General features: G+C 36.5%; 1 protein-coding gene across 1 annotated transcript; it reads right to left on the bottom strand.

Annotated features, from left to right (window-relative positions):
- Positions 1 to 6,840: 6,840 nt before the first annotated feature.
- Positions 6,841 to 12,037, bottom strand: LOC307117183 (uncharacterized protein). Its single transcript, XM_079801954.1, has 7 exons — positions 11,827 to 12,037; positions 11,539 to 11,669; positions 9,926 to 10,015; positions 9,752 to 9,846; positions 7,757 to 7,920; positions 7,543 to 7,659; positions 6,841 to 7,409 (listed from the first exon to the last, which is right to left on the bottom strand). The coding sequence occupies exons 2-7, from the start codon at positions 11,661 to 11,663 to the stop codon at positions 7,296 to 7,298; spliced, it is 705 nt and encodes a 234-aa protein (XP_079658080.1). The 5' UTR covers positions 11,664 to 11,669; positions 11,827 to 12,037; the 3' UTR covers positions 6,841 to 7,295.
- Between the last annotated feature and the right edge of the window lie 3,817 nt (positions 12,038 to 15,854).

Raw genomic sequence — 15,854 nt, 5'->3', positions numbered from 1 at the left:
AATCTGCTGACTTAACCTGTTAACACATAGTCCTATGAAGTGAGCAGAGCACCAGAACCACCAATATTCACAAAAGGGCCTAAAATAAAGATACCACACTTTCCTACTGATGTTTTAATTAAATTCTCCAATCCAGAGTATATTGAATTGCACTGTGTGCAACTCAAAAGATAATGATAAAAATTGAGTAGTACTCAAACATACTGGTAAGATCATATTTTCATGTTAGAAAACACTCTGAAAGTCTAATAAATGAGTTAAGATGAGCCTGTGTTTGAATAGGGAATACATACTCGTATAATGATGCATGTACGCATCTTGCACACATATTTGATGACTTGTGCTAATTATAGTGCCAAACACAAATGTAATCATAACTTACCGGGATATCCCAAGAAACACGGGACAGAGAAGTCATCCTCCATCCCAGGTAGAGATAGCCCTGGTGGGCCAGTCCAGGAAGATTTGTCTGTAAGGGTAATGTTTAAATGTACAGTTACCTGACAAATATTTTTAAAGTAAACCTGACTCTCCATTTTATTCCACTCCAGCTAGGGATTATACTATATATATATTTTATTTTATTCACTTACGAATATTTTAATTCCATTTCTGTGTAAAGCACTTTGAATTGCCACTGTATGAAATGTGCTATACAAATAAACTTGCCTTGCCGATATTAGCAAGACAAGGCAGACTTCTTTCATGAAATAGGATCTCCCTATGTTGCTTGTTATAGCTGGTAAAATAATGTGGAATATGGTACTCTTTTCTTGATCTGTCTTCATATTCTTGGTGAGGCGACGGTGCTACCCACTGAGTCACTGGGCAGCCACTCATATCCAGCTCTGCCTCCTTTAAAATATGAAGGATAGTGTTTACCACCTGCCCTGGTAATAGATGTCCATTCTTGCATGACCTAAACAGATTCATTTTAGGCTTTGTGAAAATCCATCAGGAGAAAAAGCTAGATATAACACTAGGGTTTGTAGCGATTACTTCTCTAGACGGAAGAGGAAATAAACTAAAGGCAAAGATGACTGCATAGAGAAAAGAACAGACCTAATGATTGTAATAAACAAGGAGAGGAGGAACACAAGAAACATACAACAAACAAACATGAAATATTACAAAATATAAAAAACCTTCTAAGAAAAAGTTAATGGCAATGGCTTCTACACACCCATCATCTCCTGCTATTTTTATTTAATAATTCTATAGTAGCAGGTACAAAAGTATTCCTATATCGTTTAGTTCTCCACCTAGGGGCCACAAACCGACCATCAGAGCAGAGGAGCTGAAACTCATGTAACAGGTGGGAACAATCTCTAATAATAAAACTCGCCTTACACTGCTGCTGGTTGGAGTAAAGACCTGTTAGGTTAAGTTGTGATTCACCTATAATCTTACTGGCCCATTTAACAGTTTGGTTTAAAGAATTTTTGTACAAAGACAAATTAACAAACCACGACACAAGGGAGGGTGACAAGATTGACTAAATAAAAGTCTGATAGAAAAGGGTCATCATGGATTTATCAATGTGAAATCTGGACAGCTTTCTGAAGGCAAAACAGATGCTGATGTCTCTTACATACAGTCTCACAGTTCTTTTCAAAAATCTACAGCATGACTGTCCCAAGGTATTTGTGGCTTTCTACACAATCCGCCTGGTCTTTAATGATCGTAGTGTCGTGATGTGAAGCACGAGTTCTAACATCTATAATCGTGTCCTTTGTTTTAGTTATGTTTAAATCCAAATAAGATTCATCACACCAGGTGACAAACTCCTCAATAATAGGACCATGACCGGACTCATTGTCGCGTAGCAGACTCACAATGACTGTATCATCAGCAAATTTCAATATAGTCCTATTCACATGCTTATATTAGTGTCCAGAATATAAAGTAACGGGAGAGAACACAGCCCTGGGGTAGGGTGGCCAACTGGCCATACGTCCAGATTTTGCCAGACAGTCCGGATTTTAAGCCCCCTGTCCGGCACAGCCTCAAGCCGGACACTAATTTGTCCTCCTTTTTGGAGTTACGCTGAATCGGCCTAAAAAAACCCTGCTATTGAATCTTTATTGGGACGCAGCAGCATAGCATCTAATGCCGTAAGATCTCTGGTCAAACAAATGATTGGCTGAAAGCGGTGTCAAATAAATATCTGATACAGCCTATCATTGGTTAAAAGCGTAAACAAGCCTCTACGGCCACGTGCTGGCTACGTCATATCATAACGTTAACATGCCGAAACGTCAGACCTCGTTTAATCCGGAATGGACAAAAGAGCACGAATTTATATCAAAAAGCATTAGAGAAGCTTTTCATGGATTTTGCACACTGTGTCGCTGTGAAATGTTAGGTTTTCTGGCACTGTGCCAGATTATTTGTTTATTTATGTATTTCTTTTATTTCCAGAAATGTTATGTTTTCAGGCACTGTGCACTTTGCAAGACAGGTTCCTGTCAGTGGTCAGTTTTTTTAAACATACATCACAATATCTTGAATAAATACAAATGCTGTGAACAAACACTTTTTTGCCTCTTCTGTTACACATAGGTCTACATCAAGATATATATCGTAGATCAAATTTGTCTGGCAATGAATAGAGTAGGCTATTTCAGAATCACTGTATCATGATACCATCGATATGTTGGACAAAATTGTATTGTAGTTGCGAGTACACCAGAGTCCTATGCAATTATTCTTGCCTCGCTAAATGCTGCAAAGTGTCCTCCTTTTTGGTGTTATGGAAATGGCCACCCTACCCTGGGGTGAGCCAGTGGATGAACATAAATCTGATAAAGTGCCACTTGTGTTCTGTTTGTCAAAAAAATCCAATATCCAACCCCCCCAAATTGTTGCTCAGCTTAAAATTCTCTATCAGTCTCATGGTTAAAATGTGAGATAGGATAGATTTAAAAGCTGAGGAAAAGTTAATAAACAACAGTCTAGCATGAGTATTTCTCCCTTCTAAGTGCTTAAACAAAAGATTAAGTAGAGTAATTATAGCGTCCTCAACTCCTCTATGTGCCCTATAGGCAAACTGCAGGTTTACTTTACAATCTCTTCACAAGCTTTTCAAAAGATTTCATTACAAGAGAAGTGAGGGCAACTGGCCTGAGGTCATTTAAAGCCTTGGGAGTCGGACTATTATTTTTAGGATAGGCTTCCACGGGTTATTAAGTTAACTTGATTTGACTGTCTAAAAGAAAAAAGAAAGGCAAGCGGAAAACGGAAAAGCCTGCTGATCAAACAATGTAACAAAAGAGGGTAAATATAAATACATTATTACATAACCCACAGTCAAAAAGCATGAGCACAAATCCATGATATTAATAACGAAGAATCTCAAAACAGCAGACAAGAGGCCTGGGTACTGAAAATGAAAGACTCAAAGACTGAGAAATATAAAGACTAAAATAAGGCATTTAAAAACATAGTATAAGCAGGGTGAATAAATACAAGTGAACTCCTACAAAAAAAAATGTGGATTTGAAAATGTCTGGATTGGAAAGCCTTAATATGAAAAAGATATGCACACTGTTTTTCTCCCTTTATTTAGAAATAATTAAAAGTGGCAACGTTTCGGTCAAAGACCTTTGTCCAGTGCTTAATTTGTAAAGTGGGAGGTCCCGGAGCGCAGAGGGGGGGTGGATCCGGCGACTCAAAACGCAGGTTGGAGGTAACGGAACAACATTTTTTACACTGCCTATAGCAGTGCTTCTCAATCTTTTTTCAATAACGTACCCCCTATCATTTTTTTTCTCAGCCAAGTTATTAAAAATCATTTGAGATAGAAATAAAAGTTATGACTATAGTGATATGCCCAGTCAGAATTATTAGCAATAATAAACAACATTTGCAATAATAAACAATATCACTACCGATAACGAGCATCATATATAAATAAAATATAGGCCTATATTTTAAATATATATATATATATATATATATATATATATATATATATATATATATATATATATATATATATATATATATATATATATATATATATATATATTCGGGTGACATTATTTTTTTTACCACTTTCATTAAATTTTGCTTTGTAGAAAAAGCCTTTCTTTGAAACGAATTTCGTTTTGTATAAATTGTATATTAATTTTAGTAAATGTTGCATTAACTAATTGCTTGTATTTAATAAATAAAAAGCAAATATAACAGACAATATAATAACCGTGAAATGGAGGCACCGGTGCGCCGCGTTCAGTTGCATTGCGCGTGAACTGCAGCGCATCTAATCATAAATAAATTAAACTCAGCATAGGCCTATGCATACATTAGCCATTAAATATATTTGTTGCATTGGATGGTATCCTTTCTACAACAGACCAGGGATTTCTCGCGGCTCGCATCAGAAGAGCATTGCGTCAATAGACCGCAAAACAAACAAGGCCGCCTATGTAGCCTATTCAAGGCAATTTTTATTTTTATTTCAGAACATGCACTGCACGGGTGCGAAATTTAAAAAAATACACTGCATGAATTGTTTTCACAAGCAGTTATTTTTCGGAATATTAAATTAACCAAGAAAAAAAAAGAAGAAAAACACTCCATCCAGATAAACAGCAACAGGCTATTGTGGGACTTAAATAAACACAATTAAATTTCATATAGTAGAATATTATATATATATATATATATATATATATATATATATATATATATATATATATATATATATATATATATATATATATATAAAACTACATTTCATATAAAACTATATAGTAGGCTATTTTAATGATGCACCAATAATCAACACAAACACATCAGGTCGTTATCCTATTTATCCAGAACGGCCCATACAGCATCGATAGTGCCCCCGGCCTCGATTCTGCTTCTTTCTCTACACCTCGTGTCCAGTGCATTTTTCTAACAGCGATCTCAAGACTCGACAACAAGCGCGAATAGCATGTGTCACTTTAAGCGCTTCACCTTTCGTCGTCCCTCTCCCCTCCCCTTCCATAAAAAAAACAAAAAAATGTATGGAACTTTCATAGGGAATAAATACGAACACAACCAATAACATTGAACAATACACAAATAGTATTTTTTTTTTTTTTTAGACGATTAATTTGAATAGTGACATTTGAGGTGCCGGATTCAATAAAAAAGGTTCCGGATCCAACATCGGAGGTGCCGGAACATGTTCCGGCGTGTTCCGGCTCAAATTAAGCCCTGCCTTTGTCCAATGAGAATGGATGTGCGTAGCCTACCTTGACCCCTTTTTTTTTTATAAAGCCTTAATATGGACCCATCCTTTAAAAAGAGAATTATATGACTTCCCATGTGTTTGCTCGCTTAAATAATAATTTCAAGTTGTTTACGTTTTTCCAGTTTAATCTTAAAATTAAGTTTTATTTGATTTATCCTAATAGGCCTAGTTTGATGACTTGCGAAGCTGTCAGATTGACTGAAGTATAATACTGCCAGTCAAACCGTTAAGCCTTCAAAATGTGCACAGCTTGTGTCGGCCTAACGTTAACTTACTCGTTGGAAGTTTTAAAAATAAACGCAAAAATATTTATCAAACAACACTGATTTGGCCGTCATAAGCATATTTCCAAAGAGTTTGACGAGGACGAGCGTTTGAACCTGTCGGCACACAACTAGGCTAATCGAATCTGTGCTTTTGGGTGACAAACAGCGAGATAACAACCACCTGCTCCTAATTAACATTTTAACAAGCGTTTGAGAACAGCACACCATCATAACGATCGACCACACTACTCTTATGACTGCTATGATTCATCACTGCAAAAACATCTCACTTGAAGAAAAAAAGACGCCACATACCTGCACCTGCCGAGCACGTGCCGATCGCCTGCAACATACGCGGATCTCATCTTCCTGTGTCTTGTTCCATTTGTTTTAGTTCTCACCATTTAGAATTTTGTTTAAAACCTACTTTTGCAAACTAGTCCTAGGTTTTTCCGCACGATCAGAACCAAACCAGTGCAGAAATATACTCTGTAGTCTGAATCTCAATAATTATCGAGAAAAGAACTTGACATTTCGATTCACTGTTGCTAAGGGGCGCCAAAGTGTTCGAAGTGGGCGAGGGGTATACGTAAAATGTGTAACTCTTGAACAGAATGATATATTTTCACCAAATTTGGTACACATATGTATGGGCTCAATCTTTGGTCACGTGAAGAAAAAATAGTATAACAGGTAAAAAACATGAAAATGGCTATAACCACCCAACCGTAGTCCGATTTACTTGAAAATTGGCATGCAGTGCATCTCAAAAAACATGGCCGCCATCAGCCAAATGAAGTTTGAGCACCTAATAGACAAGGTTAATGGAGGCCGATTGGAACAAAACTTGGTGGGCCTGTTTGACTCATTGAACAACTTTGCCTCAAAAACCACTGCTGTCAATCAAATAGTTTGTTAAATATTTTTTAAATATATTTATAACAGGGTAATTTAGAAAAGGGCCGGGGCAAAATATACTCAAAAGCCTATAAATCCTAATTGAAAATTCAGAGCTTCACGAAAATAGGTGAGCACACATGCAACCTGTTTCTCTAAACTAGCATGCAAACTTTTATGGAGATTTCCCTAGTAAATTGCCTGTATCGGCTGTAAATGGTCTTTTCCATCTATAATCTAAGTGGCTACATGCTTGCTAAATAAAACATAATACCTGTTTACTGCTCGCAGCGATATTTATTATTATTATTAATATTATATTGTGTTTTTAGAGGAGAACTGTCTAAACACACTCTACTCGGTGGCTACCAAGGTTTTATATGACACATAGACTGATGGACACAACAAGAATGAACGTTTCAAGAAGGCATAATTTAAATAAATTAAACTTTAATAAGAGAGAAGTATTTATGGCTTTACTTTGAACACTGTTTTTCACAACAAATCCTTTTGTTTTGTTCATCTAAATAAATAAGCTATATCATATTGACATCTAAATTCATTCATATCCTGGAACCCATTTGAGTCAGATCAACATGCATGCATTTTGATCCATAGGCATTTTATAAAAACATTTAATAGTCACAAATCACATAGTTCTCCTCTACATATCCCTTGCAAAATCTTTAAGACGTTTATCATTTTTTAAATATAAAAGTGATAATCAAATAGCATTTTGTTTTTTTTAGTTCTTCAGTTTAATAACTGAAATTGCTCAGTGTAGCCTATATGCATATGGGGTATGTAAACAAGATCATTTTTTCATTGCTTTAAAAGAATACTGTCAATGAAGAATAGCAGCTTCATGTCTGTGATTCCGGGTGTTTTTAAAACCTCTCGGTTTTTCCGTCGTGAGGGTAGATTTCTTGCAACCATTCCTCCATAACAAACTTTTCCCCATCGAAGTGTGAAAAATAGCGCTCTAGAGTAGGAATGTCCGGCTGTGGCACAAGACAGACACAAACACTGATTAAGATTAAGACTGATTAAGTCCAAACAACCTAAACAACCTAGAAGACAAGGTGAACACAAAAGTTAAAAATAGGGGGGGGTGGACAAAGGATTTCTCTGCACCTCAATGCCTTGAAAGAGCTTCACGTTATTCTGGGGGATGTATCCGATCAGTATTGATAAGGAATCAGGCCCACTGAACAGAATTCTGTAATGAGGAGTGTCCTTGGCTCTCTCCAGCTACACACAAATACACATTTTTAATTGACTACTGTTATATTTCTGTGGTTTCAGGTTATGCCATTGATTACAAAGAGCGTTTATCTGTTTCACAAACCTCAGAGTCTGAGAATTTCTTTCTCTTGATCCACTCTGGGGGGGCTCGGAGTCCTGCATCCCAGCCCACTATCACTCCAACCATTTTATTCTGCATCTCCATGATAACTTGACCTACACGGTGCAGCACGTATGCCGGCCTGGGGCTTCGCACCTCCCTTGAGACTGTTCACAAATAAACACATTTCATGTTCTGTTACTTCTAACTGTAAATACCAGATTACATGAATATACACTACATTGTCAAAAGTTGTGGGATGCCTGCCTTTACATGCTCATGAACTTTAATGACATCTTATTCTTAATCCGTAGGGTTTAATATGGAGTTGGCCAACCCTTTGCAGCTATAACAGCTTAAACTCTTCTGGGAAGGCTTTCCACAAGGTTTAGGAGTGTGTTTATGGGAATTTTAGACCATTCTTCTAGAAGCACATTTGTGAGGTCAGGGACTGATGTTGGACGAGAAGGCCTGGCTCGCAGTCTCCGCTCTAATTCATCCCAAAGGTGTTCTATCGGGTCGAGGTCAGGACTCTGTGCAGGCCAGTCAAGTTCCTCCACACCAAACTCATACATTTCTTTGGACCTTGCTTTGTGCACTGGTGCGCAGTCATGTTGGAACAGGAAAGGGCCATCCCCAAACTGTTCCCACAAAGTTGGGAGCATGAAATTGTCCAAAATGTCTTGGTATGCTGAAGCATTAAAGGGATAGTTCACCCAAATAAAAGTTATATTAAAAAAGTCCTGTCTCTTCCAAGCTTTATAATGGCAGTGACTATTGCTCTGTTTTTGAAGTCCATAAAAACTGCATCTGTCCCTCAAATAACGCACCACGCGGCTCTGGGGGGTTAATAAAGGCCTTCTGAAGCAAATCGATGCGTTTGTGTAAGAAAAATATCCATATTTAATACTTTATAAAGTAAAGCTCCAGCCGATCGTCTTCCGTGGAAAAGTGTTGAAAGTGCCTTCTCGCAATTCATGATGTGTGCGCGACGTCTGATGAGCGTACATGGTAACGTAAGCCTTTGATCAGCAGAGGCACTTTCAACACTTTTTCCATAAATTGAATACGGAAGACAGTCACTGCCATTATAAAGCTTGGAAGAGCCAGGACTTTTGTAATATAACTCCGATTTTATTCGTCTGAAAGAAGAAAGTCATATGCACCTAGGATGACTTGAGGGTGAGTAAATCAAGGGGTACTTCTCATTTTTGGGTGAACTATCCCTTTAAGAGTTCCTTTCACTGGACCTAAGGGGCCAAGCCCGACCCCTGAAAAATGACCCCAAACCATAATCCCCCCTCCACCAAACATTACACTTGGCACAATGCAGTCAGGTAAGTCCCGTTCTCCTGGCAACCGCCAAACCCAGACTCGTCCATCAGATTGTCCTACCAGACAGAGAAGCGTGATTCGTCACTCCAGAGAACACGTCTCCACTGCTCTAGAGTCCAGTGGCGGCATGCTTTACACCACTGCATCCGACGCTTTGCATTGCACTTGGTGATGTAAGGCTTGGATGAGCTGCTCAGCCATGGAAACCCATTCCATGAAGCTCTCTACAAACTGTTCTTGAGCTAATCTGAAGGCCACATGAAGTTTGGAGGTCTATAGCTATTTTCTCTTCTGCACACTGTGCGCCTCAGCATGCGCTGCCCCCGCTCTGTGATTTTACGTGGCCTATTTCTTCGTGGCTGAGTTGCTGTTGTTCCCAATTGCTTCCACTTTGTTATAATACCACTAACAGTTGACCGTGGAATATACTAGTAGTGAGGAAATTTCACGAATGGACTTATTGCACTGTTGGCAACCTATCACGGTTGCCAAAAGTGCACGTCTGCTTGAATTCACAAATGTTTGTAGAAGCAGTCTGCATTCCTAGGTGCTTGATACACCTGCTGTGGTTGGAACACCTGCATTCAATAATTCGAAGGGGTGTCCTAATACTTTTGGCAATATAGTGTATCTAAATAATTGCTGTGAGATCATTACATGTACCTCCAAAGTACCCTTGCTCATTATCATGCATCAACAGCTCGATTTCGAGTGCTTCTTCCAGAGTTTGGTACTGTTCCTCTTCCACTCCGAAATACCTGTAAAGTGACACAACATCACACCTCAGCCTTTGAGTGCATTCAGAATGACTTAAAGAAAGAAATCGCATACTCTTACGGTAGTTTAGGAATCCAGGTATTTAGCCAGTCGACCCAAGCAGTCGGGTTCAAGTAGGATCTTCTCATGGAGTTCCATGTGTCAAGGATACTGAATATGTAATACGTAATGGAATATTTCAAAGAGTGATACTATTGAACATTCTGTCACTTTAATTGAGAGACTATGAAGTACAGCAACAAATTTGGACATGCTGTTATTGTAGCTTAAGCTTTAATGCTTGAGATTGCTTTAGTAGATAAATATACATTTATTTTATTTTCAAACCTCTGACTAGTAATGCTTTTGTAGTTAAAATTAATTTGTCACTCCGCATGGCCATGTTTTCTACTTTAATATATTTTAAAATGTTATTTATTCCTGCGATTTTCAGCATCATTACTCCAGTCTTCAGTGTCAAATAATCCTTCAGAAATAATTTCTTATTATCAATGTTGAAATTTTTTTTTTTCAGGATTCTTTAATGAATAGAAAGTTCTTTTAAAAACAAAATTACATTTGAAATTACTTTTTTTGTAACAATGTAAAGTCTTCACTGTTACTTTTGATAATTTTTTTTGCACAGTTGCTGAATAAAAAGTAAGCTATTAATTAAAAAAAATCTTACAGACACCAACTTTTCTAATGTAATGTAATATAAATGTAGGCCTATATCTGTGTGTGTTTATGTCTTCATATACAGTACCGGTCAAAAGTTTGGAAACATTACTATTTTTTCTGAAAGAATGTTTTTGTTTATGCTGCAATTATTTGAAATACAGAAAAACTGCAATATTTTGAAATATTATTACAATTTAAAATAATAGTTTTCTATTTTAATATACTTTAAAATATAATTAATTTCTGTGATGGCAAAGCTGAATTTTCATCTCCCATTCCTCCAATCTTCAATGTCACATGATCTTTCAGAAATCATTCTAATATGCTAATTTATTATCAATGTTGGAAACAGTTGTACATTTTCAGGATTCTTTGATGAATAAAAAGTAAAAAATAAAAAAAAGCATTTATTTCAAATAAAAATCTTTTGTAACTATATACAGTACCGTTGTTATTTTAAAATAAATTAATTCTTGTATTCAGCAAGGATGTGATAAAAAATTTGATAATTGTAAATTGCTAAAAGTGATAGTAAAAGATTTACATTGTTAGAAAAGATTTCTGTTTTGAATAAATGCTGTTCTTTTAAATTTTTTATTCATCAATGAATCCTAAAAAAAAAAAAGGTTCCAAAAAATATTAAGGTTATATTAAACTATATTAAATATTAAACTGTTCCCAACATTGATAATGTGTCAAATCAGTATATCTAGAAGGATTTCTGAAGGATATGTGACACTGAAGACTGGAGTAATGATGCTGCAAATTCAGCTTTGATCAGGTATATTAAAATACACAATCATTATTTAAAATCGTAATAATATTTCACAATTACTTTTTTTTAAATGTATTTTTGATCAAATAAATGCAGGCTAGATGAGCATAGAGACGTTTTCAAAAACATTAAAAATAGTGTTTCCAAACTTTGTACATATAAACCAAAATATATATTGTGTCAAACGTATGGCGTCCGAGTGTCCTATATCTCTTCTTTTATGTTTGTGTGTGTTTACCTCTGAGTAGCGATGTGACGTTGTGTGGCGGTGCCGCTTGTCCATCTGGAGATGATATACTGCGCAGGTAAAGCTGACAGCAGCAGAGTCAGCTGCAGGATCACACCTGACGTGATTTGAGGCATCACTGCCTGCACATTTAACATGACAGATATTTCACATTAGTAGCCTGTATGAACATATGTTACTGTTGAAGTTTTAAAAGTATAAAATATGCCTGTATGTACACTATATATATTCTCCAATATTTCTTCAACACATTGCACAGTTAAAAGTAGCCTACCTTACCTTATGCAAGAACTTCAGTGAATAAGCACTGAATTCACTTTTGTCAGAGAGTCAGAGATACTATTTTTAACTTGATAACAGGAAGAGCTCGCCGAAACTCTTAGCTTGTTATGCGTTGTTTAAGCATTGCCTTGAAAACTGAATATGAAATTTACATGCGGGCAGTTTCGGTTAGACACCTGCGGCTTCAAGTTGAACAAGCTGACAGTGCGCGTCCAATAGCGGCTGCCCACGAGAAGAGGTGTGTACGCGCCTCGCGCCGCCACGTCAGGAAAGGACGCGGGGCTCGCATGTTTTGTTTTGTAAGCCAAATATCCTTAATCGTAAGTCAAATATCCTGAATCTTAAGTCATTTAAAACACACACACACACACACACACACACACACACACACACACACACACACACACACACACACACACACACACACACACACACACACACACACACACACACACACACACATCTTTCAAAACAATAAGCACTGTTAGTAGTGGGCATTCGCGTTCACAAGTCTGGTTTATAGTTTATTTAGTAGGTTAATTAAAAAAATGTGGTCATAGTTCTGAGAATTGTGTTATAAGTGTCTTAGCAGTTGTTTTTTGTTGTTGTTAAGATTTGACATGCATGTATATAGTGGGTGGGATATATTAGGCAGCAAGTGAACATTTTCTTTTACAGCACGTGGATGGCCGGGTGCGTGTGCGGAGGAACACATGGCACCAGGATACACTATGGGAAGAAGGCAAGCCCGGCGGAGGCAGTGTGATGCTTTGGGTAATGTTCTGCTGGGAAAGGTCCTCCATGTGGATGTTACTTTGACACACACCTGACCATTGTTGCAGACCATGTACACCCTTTCATGGAAACAGTATTCTCTGGTGGCTGTGGCCTCTTTCAGCAGGATATTGCGCCTTCAGGGGTCTAGTGGAGTCCATGCCTCAATGGCTGTTTTGGCAGCAAAAGGGGAACCAACACAATAATACGGTGGTCATAATGTTATGTCTGATTGGTGTATAAATATATAATATTTATACCAGTTGCATTACTATTTTTATCTTAAAATATACTTTTTAAATATACATATATCATTTAGCCTTTTCTAGCACATTTTTTTTATTTGACGCGCACTTCCAAATATTGCACGATAGAGGGCGCTGCTCTCCAGGAAGTAGTTTATCATAAACCATCCAATGTTTTAAGTAGTATTTTAACCTTCATAAAGTAACATTTTGTTTATTTTTAGTAGTCATAATTAATGAATGGTCATATCATATCAATCTGATGCATGTAAGGTAGCCTACCAATCCAATTAATATATTTACATATTATATTTCACTCCACTCCAATCAATACAGTATATAGCTGAAGAAATTTGGTAGAGTTAAGTTCTAACTCCACAACAGAAATTACCATGATTGTTGACCATTTATACATTTTGCCTGATACTTCCAGGTTTCCCATGACCGAAATAAATGCAAAAAAGTATGTGAAAGAATGAAAGAAAAGGAGTTTGTGGAAACACAAATGTTTATTTCCTTAAAATATCAGTATGAACTAATGTGACAGCAGTACACCCTACACATACATCCTATTTAACGTCTTTATTTACACTTTTTCCTTTATATAAAAGTATACAAACTAACATAGAAAGACCTCTCAGTCTGAGGATACAAGACCGGAGAGGGGAAAAAGACCCTGACCCCACAAACATGACTGTACCTTCAGATTTAAAAGACTGGAGAATATACTAACATGCATCCATCTTTGATCTCCCCTCTAAAACCTGTCAATCAGTTCATACGATGTCACTTCCTGTGCAGTATGGTGGTAATAGAGGGGTCGTGAGTCAGATATAATACAGTTTTCATGTAGCAACAGATTATAAACACCAGCTCAATAAAACATGGGGCTTGTACATAAACACAAATACGGAAACGGACTCAGACATGCATCAACTGCATATAAAACCGCCACATACATACCCACCAAACAGTCTCCTACATAAACTTCCACAACCAAAAACATTCAAAGGCTTTGGTTCATCAAACCAGTTTTAAAGCTATGGGCTGGATTAGCTCTGTCGTAATGGATGACCCAGACCACAACTGCTGAGAGTACGCAAGAACCTACAAAAATCACATGGCAACAAACCAGACTGAATGCCTCCCTTTTAAAGGAGACTACGCTGCATATGTGAGTCCGGACTTTAAGGTGGGATACAACACATTAACTCTTCAGTTGTATATCACACAGACAGACAAGTACAAACGCACAAAAAGTCAAGGCACATTCAAAACACAGAATACGACATGCACACTGCCTCTTGTGTGATTCGCTGCCCTGTGGTGTCTACCGAGTCTATGCATCAGAATGGGAAATATCGGACACAGTGTTTCAATGCGATAGGGCAAAAACAAATGCTAATGAAATGAGCAGTTCCATAGTAATTCAATGAGTTAACCTAATACGGAAAAAGAGGCCTGCTCTCCGGGCTAGATGAAACTACAGGTAGACTGTTGAAAAGGTGAGGCAATGAACGTGGCTACACACATTAATAATTCTGTCAATAGTGGTTTGTAAGAGTATACAGTGCCGTCAAAAGTATTTGGACACTTGAAAAAACATCTAAAAATGTATTAAATGTCATTGCATTAAATATCAAACTAAGTGGCATCTATTTTAAAGAAAGCAAATGGTTAAGCAAAATATTTCGTAATATTTGGACACTTTCTGGTTGTTCAGCATGTTGGTAGTTAATGACTGTAGTTACTCTGCTAGGATACCTGAGTGAATTTGAGGGGAATATCCACTAAAAATCACAAAGTAGGGCTGTCATTTGGATTAAAGATGAATTGTAATTTTATACAAATTAAATTATTCTCATGATTTTCTAATAAATTTAAATAGTCACAATTAACTACACTGCTGTTAAAAGATTTGTGTTTTTTTTTTTTTTTAAATAAATGCTGGTCTTTTGAACATTTTGAATTTTAAGAATCCTGATAAAATTGTATCACAAAAAAAATTATATAAATATTTTATTATATTTATAAATGATTGTATTATATATATATATATATATATATATATATATATATATATATATATATATATATATATATATATATATAATATGACAATGATAAGACATTTCTCGTGTAGCAGCATATTCAATTTCATGGATCATGTGACACTGAAGACTAGAGTTATGATGCTGAAAATTCAGCTTTGCCATCAGAAATCATTTTAAAATATATTTTAAATTGTAATACTATTTCACAACTGTTTTCACTGTATTTTTGGTTAAATAAATTAAGCCTTGGTGAGCATAAGACTTCAAAAACATGAAAAAAAATCTTACAGATCCCAAACAGTATTTTATATATTAATATTTGTTGAGTAAAGCCTACAAATGAATGTGTTGCTTGTTTACTATCGTAAACACTATCGTGTTCAATGTTTGCATTCATTTTTTAAATGTTTTTTTAAATTAATCATTAGTAATAATTATTAATCATTAATATGATAAAATATTCAAAATTTACATATTACATTGTTAACCATAGTTTCAAAGATTGCTAAGATGATTTGATATTTCATTCTCTAATGCAATGACATTCAGACATTTTAAAACTGTGGCTTAAGTGCCTAAACACTTTTTGTAGTCACTGTATTTATAAGTCATGGTTCTAGTTAGGATCACAGTGCATTCTGGGAGCCAGATAAAACAGGCAAGGAGTGATGATGTCACTATTATAACACACCTCAACGCACACACGCGCGCGCGTGTACACACACACACACACACACACACACACACACACACACACACACACACACACACACACACACACACACACACACACACACACACACACACACACACACACACACACACACACACACACACAGTGGTCATTTGGAAATATGCTGCTCACTAATCTCTATCCCAACAGATCAATAACACACGCTTGTACTGAATAAATCAGTACGCCAAAGCATCAAACACTCTCACACACACAAAT

Source organism: Gobio gobio (genome assembly GCF_949357685.1).
Source record: "Gobio gobio genome assembly, chromosome: 21".
In the NCBI taxonomy this organism is placed as follows: Eukaryota; Metazoa; Chordata; class Actinopteri; order Cypriniformes; family Gobionidae; genus Gobio; species Gobio gobio.
Note: the sequence above shows the minus strand (reverse complement) of the source record. Positions and strands in the feature narration are given on the sequence as shown.